Genomic DNA, 21,476 nt, shown 5'->3' with positions numbered 1-21,476 from the left:
AAAAGTCATCTGACCTTATCATTCTAAGAATTGTGAAAGTATCAAGCCATTCAGACAATGACATAGATATCACATCTGATGGAACATCAAGTCTGGGGCAAGGGTCTCGTAATCACAACATCAAGGTCAAAGAAGAGCATAAACAGACATATAGCCAAAAAAGTGTACTCCGAATTGACATCCATTTACCTTATATGTTCATAACACATTCCTAAACTTATGTCAGAAATTCCAATCTCTGATAAGATTTAATACATAAGGGTTGCTCCTTGACCACTTGTCAGGAGAGGTCCTTCACTCAGATTATCTATCACACAAGATACTGCCGGAGATGGTCTTGACTGCTGGCAGCGCACCTAGAAGATGCTGCATCGCACCCAAAGCAGAAAAGGAGCTGAGTCCCGGAGAAAGGATGTTGCCACAGCGTGTGTTTTCCTTCCACAGGGAACACTGTCTTCAGGCTTACTTCATAATCACAGCTTTTGCTGTCATCAAGATATGCTGCTTCCCCCTAAGAAAGTCTAGATTGAAAGCTCTACTTTCCATGCTCCTCTGGCATAGTGCATAGAAGTCGTTTTTTGGGTGTTAGATTTTTCATGACATTTTAATTATGTCATAAATGTTCATTTTCACACCAGGCCTATTTGCTGTTTTATGATCTTCTGTGGTTAATGTAGATGTATTGAGAATCAGGTCCGCCCTGTTGCATTAAATGCTTTCATTTAAAAAGGCCTATTCTTCTTAGCACCATTGGTGTGAAATATTGTAAAGAGCAAAATAGGTCTGTTTCTGATATCACAGTGTGCCAGATCCCGGTTGAGGGATTGTTAGTAACCCAGAAGCAATAATTTAACTTCACCAATCTATTGGGTGGGGTTTTGAAGGGCTACAATAACCTGCCTTTCACAATCAGTATAGGTGCCATAAACCAAAGTTAATCTGTGTCACACATGGGTTGGAAAAATAGATTTGTAGAACTACACCAAAGTCGTAGTTTATGCATAAGCATTACTTACGAGTGGCACATTATCAATCCTAGCACACGCACATGTACAAAGCATGGGAGGTTGTTGTTCAGGATTCTGGGTTCATCATGAGCAGTGGAACTTTAGATGAATGGTACAGTAAGTGCTCCTTCAGGTCTCAAGGTAAAAAGGCCTGCCACTATAATATACCATCCATGGTATGCTGCCACCACTGCGCTCCATGCATAAAACCCAGGATGGGGATAGTAGTCTTATCTCGTTGAGGGTGTGTTTGGTGCACACCTCCCAGTTCAGGACAAGGTCCAGAGCCTATAATTTTCAAGGAATGGGTCTAGGTCAAAGTGCATATACAGGATAAGCAAGTCTAATGACCAAAAATCCAAAATTAGAATCACTGGTTTATGCAGTTCTGGAACACAGGTCAAGGACATAACCGTACATTTCCATCCCAACAACTGGGCAACACTCGCACTCCCAATGCAATGGTGAGGCAAATGTTTAAAAAGATACTTAGATTTAAAGGACAAGTTTTTTACATTTAATTTGAATACTAAAAGCCAGACCATTAGTTCGTCTATCAATAAGACAGAGAAGTTCAAGATTATTTTAGGATTTACTTATTTAAACATGCAAATGCACCCCCATCTTACCTTTCTTTGCTTGTCACACTTCAAGCCCAATAGTTTTAGGCTTTAGATCTATTACAGATAATGCAACTGACGTTATGTTTGAAGTCCAGTAGGCTGTTGCATTAGCCTTAACTTTAATGTAGTTATTTACCATTAGTAGATATTCATTAGTTTTGGGGTTTTATATTTTAAAATGGCTACTGAGCTCCGCACTAGTTACTTTTTAGGTATCTATTGGCAATACAATCTGTTATGTTTAAAATGTTTGGATTTCTTTAATCTAGAAAGAAATTTGTATGGCGTAGGTTTTACCAAAGTGGTGGTGAAAATAAGGACAAGAGAATCCATTGAAGTTATCAGTGAAATGAGACCTGGGTACACAATCTTCATTGAATGCAGATATATTTCACTGAAGTCCTTTCGGAGTAAGTTCTAAAAGAGAATGATCATGTGCATAATGGAGACTTGCAATATGAAGTAAGCACGACTTTGTACTGCATTTACCATAATGCAATGGGGCAAACTGCATGTAGGAGTGTGAGGCAGTGTGCTCACAACTGTTTCCTGTTTAAAAAGGCTCCCGTGAGCCAGCAAGCTGGTGAGCTTTGGTTGATGCACCTGAGTGCACGTGAGTGGTACTGAGACCTGGGAGGACTTTAGCAGCATTTCCAGCAACCGCAGAAAAAAAAGCCTGCTGCTCTCTAGTAATGAAGGGCTAAACACAGAAACACTTCTCTAGAGATATACAGCACTGGATGCACCCGCTAAGATGAGAAGCTACAGACTACAAATGAAGTAAGCACAAATTTATACTGCATTTACCATAATGCAGTGGAGCAAACTGCGTGCTGGAGTGTGAGGCAGTGTGTGTGCTCCCAGCTGTTTCCTGTTCAATTTTCTACACCACCTGGCACTAAGAACTCAGTCTATGTGCCAACCTGAGACAAGAAAAAACAGTTAGACTGCAACCACCCCACAACCCACAGAGCAATTTTGAGTGAGATGTTTTTCAGGAAACATTCAATCCAATGAGACATTATGGGGAAACTGAGTGGAACCCCAAACCTTCTTCTATTACGGAATACCACACTTAAGAACACTAGGCAACAAAAGATACATTTTAGAGATTCAGTTTTAAAATGAAAATTCTATCCTACTGCACACAATAGAACTAACATAAAGACAAACAGAATGGTAAATGCAACATTTCCAAAAACTGTAAACAAAAGAAACTCCAAAATATTAATTGTATGATTTATAGCAATCCTACCCCCACATCCTTCTATTTCTGTTCACTAAACTGATGTAAGCTGAAAAGAGAAAAGAAAGCCTATTTTGAGTTCCAACAATGTTCACACCTGAATAACTGTTTGAGCAATATGGCTTATGTTCAGTGCAATAGGAAAGCCTGCTATTCTTGTTGTGCAAGGCTAACTGGGCTGGGAAGCTCAGCAAGCAAAGAATTAGTGCCTCCTGGATAACCTTAAGTTAAACTGGGTGGTGCGATTCTGCACGGCCTGTCCCGCTGCCGCCTGGGGTGAAGGTTTCTCTTTAACCCTTCAGACCCTATGTCTGGCTTTCACAAACGTATTTAGACATGGTTGAATCTTTTAGGATGAGCAGATGATGGAAAATGGCTTAAAATAGTTCTACTTACTTTTACTCTGCAAAACTGTGTTCTTTGAATATTGACAACAAACAAGGCACACAGTTATCAGCCTGTCATGAAACGTTGCTTGTAATGCAATAATTATTATTAAGAACAAAACAGAACAGACAACATCTATTAAATACTATGACTATATTTGAGAAGACTTGGCTATCAGATAGCAAGAAAAAGCAACATAAAAATAAAAGACATTCTATATCAGCTACACATATTCACTTCTAATTGATTAACATGCATCACCTAAATGGAGAGTACCTAGAAGAGAAAAACATTATGCTGATAAAAATCACTTTAACTGACTCCCGATTAAAGTCACAAACATACTCAAAGTAGCCTGTTTTGCACACATAGCCCTACATTGTTGCACCCTCAAATATCTTACCCAAAAACTAATCCTGTATGGGGATTGCCAATCTCTCTACAGTGCTGACTCCTTACTGATAGAATCTCCCATGTTCAATTATCAAAAAGTAGCTTGTGCTCATTTATGGAACTGCTCCTAGAATTTAGAATTCCTGAGGTACTCACAAAACCCTCTTTTCATGTCTGTAGTCCATAAATAAATGATGGAGGCCTGCAAAACAAATATAATATATAAAGTCTATAAAAGATCCAATATAGTTTGGGTGGGTGTTGCCTGACCGCCAACATTGTCGGTTGTGTAGTGAAGAAGCTTCCTAGCCCCACAGTGATCCTGCTACAACCGCCAAGGCCTGAGGCATCCTTCTGCGATGGATTGCTGTGCGGCTGCGCCGGGCCCTTCTGAGCACCGGGGGCAGTGCTGAAATCTTGGTGGAGAGCTTCACTCTGCCCAAGGAGCCAGACCAGAGCCTGGCAGCCATCTGGCCATGCGACACAGTGTTTCTGCTCGGGCCGTGGCCAGTCCACAGTGGTTGCAACTAGTATCAACTTGGACTATAGTGGTTGCTCGTTGATTGGAGGACCCGGGCCAGTGGTGTGAGTGCCTTTTTCTATGTTTCCAATGGCCCGTAACTGGGATTGGTCTGCAGCTTCAATCTGGGGCACAGCCAGTCCTTTCTTTCTTTAGGGGGCAGGTGCAACCTACGCAGCCTCACTGAGCCCGGGAAGGCATGATTGGGGGAATTGGTGAGTGTGGGCAGGCCCCAGGGTCTAAATTGGCATGCACAGATACACCCATAGGGAGCAGGAGTGGCTCCTTCTACTGGGGGGCAATTTTAATCTGGGAGGTGCTTATCACACTATCTATGCACCACAGCCCCTGATTTCTCCTGCCTCCCTCCAGGCTTTCTTTTCTGAGGTTCCCTTTGCTCAGCTTTCTTCTGAGGATCAGGTAGTCTTGGATGCACCTATTTCTGGCCAGGGGACTGGTTCTTGTTTGAAGAACTTGCCACAAAGCAAAGTGCCGGTCTCCGATGGCTTGCCTGCTGAATTTTACATTCACTTTGCTCCGGTACAGGCGCTCAGGTTGAAATCTTTTTTTCAGCCTGTTATGATGCTGGCTCTCTCTCTCTTCCGCCATCTCCTAGTGCCGCACTTATTACCACCTTATTGAAACTTCATAAAGACTCAATGGACATAGGCATCTATTGTCCACTTCCCTTCCTCAGTGCAGACTATAAGATATTGGCTAAGATTCTGGCGACTCACCTGCTTCCACTTTTGTCTGATCTTGTGCATGAGGATCAGGCGGGTTTTGTTCCAGGTCCTAACACCTGGCATAATCTTTGTTGTTTATGGAAGAATTAGCATGTTAAGGAAGAAATTAGCCTTTTCCTTTCCTGCCGCAGTGTGTATTGCCCTGGACCTGGAAAGGGCTTTTGATTCCCTTTCCTTTGACTATATGCATAGTGAGTTGCAACTTTGTGGTATAAGCTCTCCGTGGTGTAAGTGGGTTCATATCCTATACGCTGCTCTGGCTGCTCTAGTCAAAATGGGACACCGTATTTCCCTAACATGGCCGGTCGTATAATAATAATAATAATGATAATAATAATAGTAATAATAATAATATATTTTATATAAAATATGCCTACCATTTTCAATAATAATAATAATAACAATAATAATAATAATAATAAAATATTGACATATAAAATATTCTTACCATTATTGTTATTATTATGCGTATTATAATTAATAATAACAATATAATTATAATTATTGTTGTTGGTGATAATAATAATAATAATAATAATAACATTAAAAATAATGTTATTTATTTATTTACACAAGTCACTAACAGTCCTAATTTTCCTGGTGATAAAAATAGCAACATGAGCTGGAGAAGGAGAAGGCAGGAGTAGTAGGAAAACAGACCGTTTGTTAGAGTTTGTCTAAAACATAGGTGGTTTATCCTTGCTCTGAAATGCAGAGCGACCAAGTTCGAGGGCCCAGGTGCTACACAGCAGAAAGACTGCCCGCCTAAAAGACTTTTGTTGACACCCAGAGATGTACTGCTTGATGTACTACCTTTTGAACTTAGCTAAATTATCTTAGGCGTAGAAAAATCACCCATTGAGGCTAGATACTCGTTCTAGAGTGCACATCGATGTCTGAAGTAAAAGGTTTCAGTTACATCAAAAATGTTATGAAAGTATTTCTTTCACAAATGTTTTACATTTCTGACATGTCGTTACAGCCTTTCCGGTGCTCATATTCGCCCTTTATCTCATCGTTTGTAGTACTATTCGATCTTGTCCCCTACTTACCACGCATTTTAATCACTGATCACTCAAAAAGATTTCATTGATCATTTAAAAACATTTCCGAACAACAAATGCCGCTAATCATGATTAAAAAAACAACCACAAAGATGCCTGCCAAGTGTGCTGCTCAGCAGATGCATACTCCACTCTCACTCCTACCAAACAACTTTCAGAAATCTATTCCTCATCTCCAGAAAGAGACAGACTATTGGCCACAGACTAGTAGGAGGCAGTCAGTTGCTTCATCTGGAAGGAAGGGGAAATTTGAGATACTGGTGAAGTACTCGCTATGGTAAGAAATTTGTACTAACTGCAATATCTAGTCACCTGCCTTCTCACTCATACTGGAGTATTATAAAGAATCTCTAAATACAAGGAGTTTGAGAGGAGGTATACATAGGGCACCCTGCCCTTGGAAGTACCAAGAGGAATAGTTCCAGTGAGAGAGAGGATACTGGGTTAAGCACAGGGGATTGGCTCCCAAGATTAAGTGACATTTTGCCACCCATCAATTAATAGTGGGCCATATTTTATGTTTTTCATGGGCAAACTGGTGCCCCATAGCTGTTGACTCCATAGGCCCCAGCACTGACTATGCATACCCCTTGCTCAGAGAGAGCTGAGAGGCTGCTGAGACAATATAAAGGACATAGTTATCGACCTGATGAACCTCAGTTATCCAAGAATGGTCTGACTGGGACAACAACTAAGCTTGGGTACTGGTTGAAGGCTTCTGTGAGTCTCGCTCTCCTTGGCTTCAGGGGCTGGCATTAACAGGCACAGGAGCAGTAAAGTACTGATATGGAAACTTGCTCCATGATCCTCAATGGGTAGTAATGTATTAGGTCATGGCCTAGCAGTGAGTAGGGAAGAGGTTTATAAGATTGAATTTGCATGCACATTCACTATATGTGCTTGGGCATGCACACCAGATGCCCTGTCCATACTGTTACATATCAATAAGAAGGACTGACCTGCAATATTTATCACGCAACCCTTGCACCATTATCTCTCTTTAAGCTCTGCATCAAACGGCCAAAAGAATTTTCAAGCCCAGCCCATCACTGTCACCAAAGGAACACACAGTTTAAAGGCAGTCTTCATGACAGTCTACGTTAGACCATTCTGACTTCTTGAGCTGTCTGATTAAGCATTGGCCAAATGCCTGACAAGTCAATCCAAACGCTTCTTCCAACCCATAGAAAGAGAAAGGGGTGGGACACTGGGAGGCTGAAACAGATGTTTGTGGTAGCCAGATCCCAGTGGTACAGAGGCACTGACGGGTGAAGGAGAGCATTTGCCAGTATTAGACTTTGGTGGCCTTTCATAGTTGTGTCAGGCACCTGTCAACCAAGAGCTATAGAATGGGCACTCCAAAGAGAATCTTTGACTAGGAGGTTCCTTTTCTACATCTGAATTTGGATGACTGGGTGAAGGCAGGAAGCCGGCCTGGCCTGGCCTGGCTAGGCGTCTGCACATAAAGTCGAACTGGTTGATTATGAGCTACATTTGATGTCCTGAGCACTTCCAGAAAGTTGTGGGGAATTGATGCACTGGGTGACTGTCCTTAAACAGATGACTTTCCTAAAGATGCAGTATGAGTTGGGGTGTTGCCCCAATGCTTGTGTTTATCCTGTTGTACTTTGGAGGGGAGATTATCAGCCCTGGCATAAATGTGGATATTCCCCCTTAAAGAGTCTTCCCTCACTGTGCTAAAGAAGCTGTGTCTGGGAGCAGCACAATTTCAGGGTTTGTGAGTTAGATTTACAAACAATGTAGTCGCTCCTTTATTTGGCAAGAATGTTCCAAACGACTTTGATATGGGCAAGGAGAAAGTATCCAGTGTCTGTAGATCTGTGACCTCCATGTGTAGGATTCTGCACCTCCACCCCTGAAAATATTGTAGACAGCTTGTTATTGCTAATGGGTACAGCATAGATGTACCAGGGCAGGGTTCTGCAAAGTCGGTCCTGGAGAGCCTGGTCCATGCCAGATTTTTGGCATATCCACATTTAGAAAAATTTAGATTTCTGAAACATCTTTTTCCTAAATGTGGATATGCTTAAAACCTGGCATGTACCCGGCTCTCCAGGACCGACTTTGCAGAACCCTGTACTACGAGATGAAACTCTTGGCATGGAGGTCCCCATACAACAATCATAAGAACGAATGTGGCAGGGAACCTCCCTCCATTTCTTCATCAAGCAAGAATATAAATCAGTGCTTCACAGGAAGGGAAAAGATATCCTCCACAAAATCCCATGTTATGGCTCGAGAGTCAGCCAGAGAAGGAGGCCAAACCTATTTCAGAATGGGAAAGAGCTAGATCTCCGAGTCAGAGATCTTTCACCAATATGAAATATTATCAAAAGGAGTCACTCTACCAGATATCAAGGGCAAGGGTTACTGGTGCAAATGTCTTCATAGCTCGGCATATTAGAGGAGGGATTGATGGGGATACACTAGGGTCCCAAATCATGTGGCCTTTGCCTTCTCTCTCACTCAGGCCAGTGATGGAAACCACTACCAGGATCAGGAGTGAAATCTAAGACAAAGGAGTATGGAAACATTACCCTGGATGGGAATCCCAGAATCTGCACATGAAGGACATCTATAAATACAGGGAATAAGAGTGCATTAAGTAATATCCATTTTGGAATTGTATGAACTAACGACATACATTTGAATAATGACAACTATAATATGTACTGCCATATGAGTTTGTCACACTAATTTGTACAATGTGTTCATTTTTTACTTCTAATTACAAATTATATGTATGTGGGTAAAGGTGGAGGTGGGATTGAGTTTAATATTTGCCAACTGCACATTTGCAGGATGATGTTCACACACCAAAGGCAAATGTGTCAGACTACTTTATGCAACATTGTTCCCTTTCTTTCTCAATTAAATGATAAACCAATCTATGACAACGTTAGTGTTTTTTAATCTGTGTTTGTGTTTTAATGTGTGTGCACGTGTGAGAGAGAGCCTTCTTGCGTATACATTTTTGTATATGTGTCTAAGTGTTTTTATCTGGCAGTACACAGAATACATTACCTATACCTGCCTTATAAGATTTTATCTCGTTGTAACTCGTACAGGCTAAAAAGTATGAGAAATTGAGCAGGTTAAGAATTTAGCAAGAAGAAGCAATATGGCATCCTGCTAACATAAATTAAAAATATGTCTTTAGAGCTGAGCGTGGTCATTGGAGGGGATGTGTGTTTTCTTATAGACTTGTACTAAATCACATTTATATACATTTGCATTAATGTACACTTGACCTACTGGATATTTGTAATAAAACCACGAGTAGCTAAAAGAGGCGAAGAGACAAAATTTATTAAAATGCATTATGTCCTAGGCAAATGTGAGACATATGTTTCCTCGCAAACATTAGGATAGAACACAAAGCTCCAGATTCTCATGTTCAAAGCTCGAGAGCTTCTCAGTCTGGGCAGTACATCACAGGTGGGGGACCACAGCGATTCCGGTCATATCTCAACCACTCAAACATTATACATCTACAAATCCATGACTAATTCTGCAAGGACACAATACAAGATGACATTATTGCGTTAGAGAATAAAACATTATCCGGCCATATTTATTACATCCCATAAACACGTCAAATTTTCTTTTCTCATGTTAAGGTACATGATGTACAGAATAGCATCATAATTATCTCATGTACATAACTAATACATGAAATTCCTAACAAATATTCAATACTAATATATGAACAATTTTAGCAAATACCAAATACATGAGGAATCACGGTTGACGACTCCCCAGGCCCCTTGTGGCATTGACTGATTGCATTGACTTTGACCCGGGATGAAACCCTGCTGGTCCCTCAATAAGTTGTCCTTTACAAGGCAAACTCACTTGTCCCCTCAAGACAGAGGGAGCTTGGGCCAGCATGACAGCTGGCCCCCCAAACAACCATGCCAGAGCAAGCCAATAAATGGGACTCCCCCTGGCACCCTTTGGGAGATGGGCCTTGTCAACCGGGCCATACCTCGATCCCCTGGCGCAGGCCATCATCCCCCAGTATCCCCAGGGCTGTGTAATGGAGTACCCTGGCCAGCTATGTACAATCGCGGTAGCGGACGTCCTCAGCCTTTCAATAAAGACCGCAGTACCCCTGCCCCGGCTTCAGTTAAAGGCTTAAAAACTGATTCCATCCTGAATTCGACTGCACTTTAACCTTGATGCCAAGGTTTTCTACCTGTTTTTGTGGCCAAACATGACTCCTCCTCCCCCAGTGGACTTAATACAGGGATGGGAGGGTGGGAAAAGAAGAAATTTGGTCTGGAAAAAGGGGAGGGGGGCGCGTCTGCAGTCACCAGGGGCAGCCAGCAGCAAAAAAGAGGACGAACAGGTAGCCCTGCTCATTATTTAACTGGTGTGGCTGCCCCGGATGCCTGCCCAGACGCCCCGCCCATCACCTAGCAGCCAATGGCTGCTGACCCTGGATGACTGCCCAAACTCAAACTAGGGCTGCCGTTAGCTTACTGCCCCTGACCGGCCCACATCTGTCTCCAGGGCCCGCAAGCTACTGCCTTGTCCCCTTGTCCAGTTACTTCTTAATATCTTAACATCTGTCTATAAAATTAGCTACTGCTGACGTTTTCAGATGGAGCAAGCAAATGTGTGGAGATTCTCGCCTAAAGCCTGGTGTGAGAAAAGAGGTGTCATAAAAGGGGGTCGTAAATTGAGCAAGAACTTTTTGTGACAAGTCTTACATTTTTTTATGTGACATATGTACTAACAGGTCACATTATTAGCTTTCCAGTCACGAGTGTAGCCGAATGAGTTGCTTAGTTAATGTTAATTAAGTATGTGGCTATTTGCATTCCCCTGTGATTTGCTATAAATAATGGGATGGTCGCCTGCAAGGAACAATAGACCACCAGCCCTGTGTTTGCCTTCCCAAATAAGAAACTTTTTTTTGTTAAGAAGCCCATGTTCCTTAAAATAACTAGTGCTAGTTTGGCATGAAACAATAGAAAAGAAGGAAAGAAATAGGAGCAAAATGGACAGAAGCAAAACAGTAATGTGGAAGAAAAGAAATGCAGGCAGAAAAATCTTTAGAAAAAGCAAACTGTGGAGATGCAAATAAATGTTTGAAATAGAAAAGGGAAACCTGTATCACGTGTGGCAGAACATGAAGAAATAAGAAGTTTTAAAAATGTATAAATCACTGTAAATTGGTGTCCTTTTCGTTTTTTGAGGAAAGCACCTCGTAATCGTAATTAATCCTGGAATAAAACTTCTTTCATTCCATAGAGCATAAAATAATTTGCAAAGCAGAATTGTCCCTGATGCAAATGCTGAGATTTCTACTAATATTATATTGACAGTGTGATAATACCAGTGAGGAAGTAATGCCGAGTTTACAATGAGTACATCTGAAATCAGACTGAAATAAAAGTTATAAACTTTAATAATGTTACCTCGTTTGCTGCTTTCTGTGTGTATCCTTCTTCTGTTTCCTTGTGACTGGTGGAGCAGGAGTCAAGGGAAGAGGGGGCGGAGGCGAGACACTTGTGCGTGTAGAAGTTACGCCATTACTGGGCGAGCCTTTGTGGTTCTTCTCAGCTTCATATTCAAAAGTACGTTTGGGCTTTGGCACAGGATTTACGGCAGTGTTCGTCGGGCTCTCTGAAATCAGTGTTGGGCTGCTTGAATTTGGGGTGGAAACTTGTTTAGACTTAGCAGTTTTTTCACCTGGGGTCATAGTTGGGGTTTCAGGTTTACTTGCTAAACTGTCAGAGCCCCCTTTGTTAGTAACCTCATTCACATCTTCAAGAGTCCCTGAGGTTAAAGATTTTTTCCTCCCAAGGTCAACACTGTAGCAGTTACTGGGTAACTGCGGGATAGCTCTGCTTGGGTTCTCCTTCAGAACTTGCTCAATTTTCTGAATTCTGTTAAGCACAGCAGAGGGCTCACTCCTCGAGTGCCCTCTTTGGAAGGAGTTGGGTTCATTCCTGCTTAGTCTCCTTTCATATTTGCGGAAGGGATCACGGTCCAGTCCTTCCTCCTCCTCAGTTTCTGGGTAGGAGCACTCCGAAAATGTTCTGCTCATTCTCCTGTAGCCTCTAAAGTCAAATGTCTTCTCACTGCATGGAGATGGCAGTATGCTGGGACATCCTTCACTTCCAAACCTGTCTCCCAGGTCGCCTTTCTCTACACACAAACTCATCCTCTGGGAGGACTCCTTTCTGTTCTCCCATTCTGAGATCTTTCTTTGGATCCCAAGAGTCTGGGAGCGAACACTGTTCCGGCTGAGCGAAAGGTTCCGAAGGTTGGCTGCGGACCCTAGGGAGAGAGTACTTCTTGCAAGCTGACAGTTGCCAATCGGGTCACCAGCAGATGCCTCTTGAACATTCTCCTTTTGGCTTTCACCCTTGAAGACCGACAGCCTTTTATCTAAGCATCCAATACTGACTGCTTTCAGGAGGTGCCTTTGTGACTCGGAGTCTGAGTTTAGACCAGATGTACCCCGCAGGATGGTTTCCTTCAGACTCCAGTCCTTGATAAATACCTGTGCCTGGGGCACTCTGGTGAGCCTGCTTGATCTGCAGATCTCCTCGCTGTCACTGAGGGGGTAGGCAGGACTCCTTTCTGGGCATAAGACAGGAGGGGGAGAAACTGACTGAGACCTAGAAGCAGAAAAAAATAGATTTTTGTAACAAGCCGTCTTAAGCATTATTGTGTGTTTTTGTATCAGTTTTTGAAAACACAAAATAAATGGTTTAATTTGGTCAGGCATGTCATAGAGGGGTAACAGAACAATTCTTATTTTCATAGAAAATTTTACTTCTATTAGGTACCATGTTTAAAATAGTGTTTTATTTGTTCTAGATGATTCCTGCTATTCCTTTATAAGAAAATGGCATCCTCTTGTTTGTGACCAATCTCACAACATAAGAGAATTCCACCCAAGTAAAACATCATGCCCTCTTCCCTCGTTGAAGGCCAAATATTAAGGACAAATGCTTAAAGTTACATATATATTCATGGCATCAACAAGAACAAATATTATGTAGCATATATTGAACTAATGTGTATTTACTTCAGAATCCCATATTTCCCCCTTTCAGTGCCCCCAGCCTCTGCTATTCAGCACTCTTTCCACTACCCCAGTGCTATAGCATTCTTCTCACTGGTAGCCCTCATACCACACTACCATACTGTACCACCCCCTCATTGCTGTGAAGATCATCCCTTGTTTCAGGAACTATAAGGCCTTATTTAGAGTTAGAAAGATGGGACCGAATGACAAAAGTATGGCAGAGAGGATGTCTTTCAAGTTTGTGATAGATTATCCCATTTGTCAAACTCTAAATAAGGCCCATAATGTCACTAAATGTAGTCAATCCTTCAACATGATTTCTGCTCTGCTAAAAAGCCTTAACCATCTACTGTCCATCATCCTTGTCAATACCCCGAGGCTAAACCATTCTGCTCACTGGTAGCCTGCTTACCACACCATCCAGACTGTCCCACCATTCCTCATTGCTGTGAGGACCACATGTAGTTGCTGGGCTCACAGAGCCTTATTTAGAGTTTGGAGCACAGAACAGTCAGGTCAATTGCGCCATTGGCCTTAAGACACTTGTAATCATATGCACTGGATGTAGCATTGCGAAGGGTGCTGCAGCACCCCCAAAACATCCATGCTGGAAATCAAAAGGTGAACAAGCAACAAGGATCACTTAAACTTTCCTTTTTATCTTCTCATATTTGCTGTGAGCTCAAAGACAGATGGACTAGTGTATATCTTCTGACAAATTGCTGCTTATTCATTTAACATGGAGATTGTTTACTTTTTTTGCAGACTGCAAAGTGAGAGGATCTGACAATTTTGCTGGATTCTTGTGATTGTGAAAGTAACGGCTGTAGGATGTCAGTTTTTTAACACAATACTTCAACATTTTTTAACAGAAAAGCACCTTTTGTAACTCTGCAGTGTGATGAAGCAAAAATGTTAATAAGATCTAAATAAATCAAGACACTTGGTGATATGCAAATTATAAATGTTTGCTGAAACTTGAGTCCTAGACATTAAAGTTCGCACGCTGCATAGTTTTATCAGTAAAACTTCATGTCAGTTGGAATTTTGTGACCATTTCAACGGAACGTGTGCGGTTAGCACATGACAGTGCTCTACCACTCCATCCTTTAGTAATATATGTGCGAAAGCGTGTTACAAAATGCACTACCAGCAACATACTACCCCCTTACCAATCTCCTGCAGAATGGGCAAGACACATTTGCTATACTTGTTCTTTGTGTGATGCTTGGATTTTTCATAATCCCTGTGACTTCAGTGATCTAACCTAGGTGGAAGAACTCACACTCTGAAAACTGCTCCACCACCAGTGCTTGTAATATTTGTAATAGGTGGGTGGGACATCAATCAGTTTGTGATGGACTGTCCCGTTTGCTGAGCTCTGAATTAGGCCTGTAATGTTGCAAGATACAGCCAGCCCTTCCCTTGATTTCTGCTCCTTTAAAGAGCCTCAGCGCTGTGCTTGTAAGGACATGTACAGAAACTATGTACAACTCTAATCCTTGCTGCACTGTCTCAGTCTGTTATCATTGAGAAGACCACGCTTCACTGCAGGATACATAACCTTGAATTATCTGGTCAGGCCTTCAGCATTATTCCAATGATTGCTTGTCTTTTCTAATAAAGTAAAAATTACAAACGAAGAAACAGCTAAGTGTTTATTTAACATAATCCCTTCGCCTCCAGTAAAAAATGATGTCCTCATATTTTCTGGAGTGAATCTGGACTGGTTCAAGTCCACGTTCCACTTTTTCCTTGCAATTCTTCTTAGCTCGGCTGGATGAGCATCTCTGGGGTACCAGCCTTTGCTCTGAGAGCCAAAATTATCATCTGAACTGAATTATTGTGTGACATCAGAATCGCAAGTCAGTGCTAAACCAAGCTGGTAAGACGCCCAGGGAGACTTGGCTTGTTTATGCTGCATGACAAGAAAAATTTATAGCAAGTGAATGTAGCACTCATGAGTCATCTGGCTGTGCTGGATATATTTTGACATACTTAGTTTGCTAGACTGTGTTTGCCAAATTACTGTCTGGTATTCATGCACGTTTTATGTGGTGTGGTGTGGCATTTCTTCCATCTGTGGCAGACCCCTCTCACCCCCAGCCACCACCGTTTATCACAGATAATAGTCCTCCTTGCAGAAACCTTACCACTAGATGTAGCAGTTATTTTAGCTTTCAAAAAACAATAATTATAAATTACGTGTCAACCTAAATTTACTTTGTGGAGCCCGGCATTCTCATCTTCTGACCCAGAATAACAATGAAGAGGTACTTACAAGAACAACATCATGTTTATATACTGCTTTCTACCTGGGCCATCCAGGTGCTCTGCTGAACAACTGCAAATAAGGTTAGAAAAGCTAAGGTTTTGGTCAACTTTCAGAGTCGATTTAGAATGGAGCAGAGGCGTAGGCCTTCCGCAGATCACTTCGGTCCTATAAGTACAGGCTTGTCAACAGCAGAAATTGTGAACCTACATCAAATTTTCGAGTTAAATTGGAAGCATGTATTATTAGAGAACCAACCAAACTCTTTGGTCCGGAAGACTGCCACTCTGGTTTTTCGCCCGCTGGCCTTATTACGAGGTTCCCGTTGGGCCAGTGGGCGGACACAGCATAATCGAGCCGGCGGCAATGTTGCAGTGCAGCCGGTGCGACAGCACCAGCCGCGCTTTTCACTGCCTGTAATTCAGGCAGTCAAAAGCGTGACGGTGCCCCCATGGGCCCCTGGCCTTTGCTTGGCGGTGGAACCGCCATGCAAAAGCTGGCGGACACGGGGGTCGTAATCCCCAGGGCAGCTCTGCTAGCAGTGCTGCCCTGGTAGATTAAGACCGCCGGCACTGCCAGGCCGTTGGCCGGCCCAAAAGTGGCAGTACCGGTGGTCCGACTGTTCACCACAGTCATAATGTGGAGGTTGGACCGCCACTTTGCCGACACACTCGTAATGAGGGCGTGAGTGTGAACAGCGAATGTGGCAGATAATGTGACAATACTGCATTAACTCCCACCCTTGCCACCACATATGGCAAGTGAAAACGAAATATAAATGAGAGGCTCAACGAGTATTTAATTGAGGGTCTTTTGATTAAGTGTTTTGCACCAATCTACATTATACTGTGTGGTTCTGTGTGTCGAAACGTTAAAAGTTGGAAACACCCTGTCAAAGGTGTTTGAATTTGATTGTGCACAGAGAGGTGGAATGGAGCTAAAATTAAGGTGATATCAAATTTAGTGAATTTGAAGTCCGTTAGTTTTGATGCAGCAGCCACTATTACGTTCTGAAAACCATGACTACTCCCTAACTTTAGTTTTTCCCCCCTTTTTTAGAGAATTCTATTTACTTTTAATGGCTGACACTTTGGACGACCGGGTGAAATAGAAGATTGTTTCACCTCTTTGCTGTCCTGGTCCTCCCATACCCTGTTTTAGGGCCAGGTAAGGCGAGGTTAAGCCTCAAAATGTCCCCTTGTCTTGTTTTTATTGGCGGGAAGTGCTTCAGGCTACCGTCGTCTCACTAAACAGAGAGACCAAAGGAGGACAGGTGCAGGGTAGGATGGCAGTGCCACTGGCCTTAACCCTACCATACATTGTTCAATTTGTTTCCACACCCCCACCTTGCCAAGGACGGGGCATATTGAGAGGCTTCCCGATGGGATTGTTTATTGTTAACCTTGGTATTTAGCACCCTTCCCAAGAGAGTGTTTTTCTTTTCCCGTCTACATTGCACAAAGGCGATGGGTATTTATTGGATACACCCACTTTGTCCAATGGTGAAGGGATGATTTTTTGTCCTGTCGGCTTGCCAAAGGGTGGGGCCACGGAGGACATGTTGGTTTGCCACTGCACCATGTCCAAGGGCATGAGAGTTTAATTAGGCACCCCCAATCCAGGGCCTCTTTGCCTTGGACAGGGTTGGAGGCAGTGTTTATTCTAGTAGAACAAGTCAGATTCCTGTTACAGCAATTATTCATGAGTCTGAACCATACTCATAAGTCTGACAAACTAGGGCATGAATAAAAAGGAGGCAAATGAGAGTGAGGGGAAAGCAAACCAAAAATAATCAGTGGGCGGGCTCCAAGCCCCTCTATGCTCCTGGTATGCAACATTATGGGCCTCATGTGAGTCTGGAGGTCCTAGGACTGCCAGACTTGCGATGGCAGTCGGACCTCTGCCAAAGCCATGGTCCGACCTCCATATTATGACCGCAGCAGAGCCGCCACGGTCCGACCGCCGCCACTGCCAGTTTGCCACCGGTCGACAGCCTGGCGGTGCTGGCGGTCTTAATCCGCCAGGGCAGCACTGCCCTCAGGATTACGAGTCCCCTCTCTGCTGGCTTTTGCATGCCAGTTCCACCGCCATGCAAAGGCTGGCGGAGATGGGATGCCGGGGGCCTCATGGGGGCCCCTGCAATGCCCATGCACTTAGCATGGGCAGTTCAAGGGCCCCCAGGGACAGCCCTGACGCGCTTTTCACTGCCTGAATTACAGGCATTGAAAAGTGTGATGGGTGTTGTCGCACCCAACGCACCGCAACATTGCCACCAGCTCAATTACGAGCGGGCGTCAATGTTGTGGCCTGTTTCTTGCTGGGCCAGCGGGCGCAAACGCTGTTCATGAGCAGTCTACTAGGCTTGACCTGAAAAGGGGGGGGAGGGCTGACTTTTAAAGCCATCATCTTGCACAATGGTAGGAGGAAATTAGGGTTTCCAAACTTTCCTCCCTTGCCAAGGGGTAAGGAGCATTTTTTGTTAATATTTCCAGTGCATGCGGCCAGATATTGCACACCACAGAGAACAACAGCAATTTAGAGCTGAGCTTACTTGAGTTGTTGTCACAATTATGAATGGAGTGTGTCTGCAGTGGTGTGCATCCCCCATCTCCTGTGGCCCATAGCATTTGGTGGACACATAGGACCGGGGCAGTTCAAAGCCTCCGAAGCACCCTGCTTGCAAGTTCGTAAAGAGCATGTGGGAGCTGTTAGCTGCCCAGTTCTGATATATTTTGTTTTTCTTCCTCAGCATTGGGCAAGGAAAGAGGGTCTGGGGATAATTATCTCATATCTGTGGGAAAGGACTGGGTGGGGGTTAACCCTGCAATGCAGAGCAATTGAAACATCAAATACCCAACCCTTGGGCTAGGCAGGTGAAGGAACCAAATGCCCCAATTCACTTGTGGAATGTTGGGAGCTAAAACAGCACCAGGGCAGCGGAGTGACCACAACGCAGTGACAAGAAATGATGAACAAGGAAGAACAGACTGTAGGCATTAAGTCTGAAGTAACCCTGAAAGGACTATTGGACTGTTTCCTTTAAAATGTCCCATGAATCAGAGGAGGTCACAGAGGAGGAAGTATTCATTTTCACTCTGCAGCTTAAATTACACGCCAGACATGATATACTTAATGTGCAAGACATACTGAATCCATAAACAAATATCATTAACTTCCTCTTTCAGCTCTGGAGACCCACTGTCTGTACAATTTGTAAATTCTGAGACCCTCTATATGATGTAAATAAAAAACGTGGGGCTCACAGGAGGTGGTTCGGAAAATGCTTAACAGACAGCCTACTAAATATTAATGGGGAATAAAAATGAGTTGGCCTCTTAGACAGCCTTACCTCTATTTCCTGCGGCCGCAATAATTTTTGCGGAAGGGCTTCTTGAAAGCAGCCCACACTACTCTGAGAAATATAGAAGATCCTAATTCTTTGCAAAGTTACACACTAGTAAAAATGGAGACAATAACTAATTTATTGGAAAAAACCAATGGGAGGTACCCAGTATTACAAGTGATAGCCATTAGTCAAATAAGGAGAGGGCATGGTTGTTAGGAACTCTGCACGCTTCGAATAGGAATCTTATTACCTCTACAAACTCTGTTTGGTGGATGGAATGACTCTTAAATATTTAGAATAATACATTTTACAGGAATTAATTCACTACAGTGATATACGTTTTCTGGAGCTATATCTATTAGAATCACTCCACAGGAATGGATACAAAATAGTTTTTTATAAGAGCAAAAGGAATAGAATCACATGGATGAGCACAAGGTAGTCTAATAAATATAAAAATGAAACTAACAATAAATCAATTACAGTGTTCCAATACCATTATACAGGCTGTGCATAGAAAGAACTAATGTGTCGCAAACTTGTTCCAGTTTTAATTTTAATCCTTGTGCTCCTAAATGGTGGAAAATACGAACAACTGAACCTACTCTTACACGTGTTAGGGGTGGGTCTGGAAAATATCCTTCTGACCACTTAACACTTGATTTACCTTGAATTTCATGACTGAATTCACAAAGTGATGTTTTATGTTTATTGCAAGATAAAATCAGGACATTACTGACAGCTTTTGCAAACCCGACAGAGAAAAAGGCAACATTTTATTTGGCTCACAAATTGGCAGTGGTCGCTGGCAACTATGGCAGTGGAGGGGCAGGTGCGTAAAATAAATAATCAAAAAAAGAATAATAAATAAAAGTCATTTACCTGCTGCAGACACGTCCTCCTTGTTCCTGTTAACCAGCGTGAGAGAAGCAGCGGGATTGGAGGCAGCGTCCTCTCTCGGTGCTCCTGAGGACATTGTAGGCTTCTGCAGGCTCTTGACCCAGCTAAGACAGTAGGGTTGAGAAGTTTATTGTGTGCATGTCAGACTGGCCATTGCAAAATGGCTGGCCAAAGTGACATGCACACTATAAACTAGTGCACAGGAAGCCCACCTCTGCTGCTACTCAGCAGGCCCCACCTCATCCTGACACTCGGTTCAGGATAGGATGACGAAAAATAAAATGGTAAAATTTATCTTAATTATCCTTTTATTTTTCGTCTCTGGGGCATTTCTGGGGGCATTTTAGTGGGGAAAGCTCCTCCACTCAAATTGAGGAGCCGCCCCTGCAAATTGGTAAAGTTAAATTTAAGATTTTTAAATGGTTGGAAACTAACTGTTATGTCCATTAACTTTACTCCATATTCAGTTTCTCATGAAGCTGGAATGGACTACTCCTTAATTCCATTAATGTGGTTCCACCTATGTGTTGATTTTGCGATTTGCAACAGAATATAATGTAATCTTAAGCCACATATAAATGCCAGGTTAGTGTGCATACTTTTAGGACAATAAATTATATATATATGAGCTGAATTAATAGTAATTGTGATATGACAACAATAATGTGTAGAAGAAATACAGCATGGAATCACTCAGTCAAAATGGATCAGTAATGTTCTGTGTTAAATACGGGGGCACAAAGTATAGTTAGAAACATTAATGGATCTATTGCAAGTTGCACACAAGGAATTGAAAAATCAATTAAACATGCTGATTATTTTAAAAACGAAAGGAGGGAAATTATCAGTGACATTAATAGCATTGGCCATATGACAAAAAAAACAAGCATCGGCAATGCGTATACGTCTGGCTTTAAAGGAATGGTGTATGGTAATGTAAGGCATAACAAGTAGATAGCAAGGGAATGGATATATACTTGTGTGGATGCAAAGATCTGAATATCAATATTGATGTACGTTGAAAGGCAGGTGACAGTTGCACTGTCAAGTGAGACCTAAAACTCCATGTAGGGTAATGCCTGCCCTTCTCCTAACAGTCCTGATGCTAGAAAATAGCACCATACATTATCTAGTTATCTAAGGCACACATTTAATAGCATTACAATATCATGTGTGTGCCCATGGACGTTTTAGCTCAAGCAGCTGGATAAATAAACAAAATGATCAAAGCTGTGTAGAGGGCAACCACTTTTTTTCTGTGGGAGCCCACAAGTTCTGGTCATACAAAACTTGTACTCCTGGCTCCCAAAATGTGGGTGGAGCCAAAGCCCTTCTCCTGGTGAATCTCACATAAATGTCTGCTGAAGGTTGCTCTATCAAAGCCAGATTATAAAAAACAGGAATAAGTCAATATATGTGAAGCTGAAAAGAGCTCTGTGAGCAAGACTTTGTTAATAGTCCCAGAACTTTTAAAAAATAATGATACAAAACGTTTTAGCAAATCATCGCTTGATTGGGTAGAACTGGACCAATACTTGGAATGCAGAATTTTTATGTCACACCATCTAGTATTTGTCAGCAATCTGCAAGAGAGAGTTAAGTATATGTACCACAGAGGATTTGGTGTTATATATTGCACCCGGTGAAACCGGATACCCTGAAGTTTGCAATGCACCAAAGGTGATAATAGAAATTACAAGTTTCCCCTAAAAATGAGTCAAAACATGCATTTTGGTGCTTTCTGCACTAAAATCTGCAAGTCCTCGTATTTACTGGCCCTTTCTCCTTCATTAAATTTCAGCAGATTCAACCTTTATTGAACCACTTGTAATCAAGACCCTTTACGCCAACAGGTGTTTCTTGCAGTAACCACAGTTGAAGTAGGAAGACAGGGTCTTCATAC

General features: G+C 42.5%; 1 protein-coding gene across 3 annotated transcripts in view; it reads right to left on the bottom strand.

The window, feature by feature from the left end:
- DENND2B (DENN domain containing 2B) overlaps nucleotides 1–21,476 on the bottom strand; it is a 916,594-nt gene that overhangs the window by 408,618 nt on the left and 486,500 nt on the right. For all 3 annotated transcript variants that reach the window (XM_069223658.1, XM_069223659.1, XM_069223660.1), the window contains one exon: nucleotides 11,434–12,642. In XM_069223658.1, coding sequence (XP_069079759.1) covers nucleotides 11,434–12,642 — 1,209 coding nt within the window. The remainder of the gene's footprint in view (nucleotides 1–11,433; nucleotides 12,643–21,476) is intronic.

The sequence above is a fragment of the Pleurodeles waltl genome, chromosome 3_1 (genome assembly GCF_031143425.1).
Source record: "Pleurodeles waltl isolate 20211129_DDA chromosome 3_1, aPleWal1.hap1.20221129, whole genome shotgun sequence".
NCBI classification, from domain to species: Eukaryota; Metazoa; Chordata; class Amphibia; order Caudata; family Salamandridae; genus Pleurodeles; species Pleurodeles waltl.
Note: the sequence above shows the minus strand (reverse complement) of the source record. Positions and strands in the feature narration are given on the sequence as shown.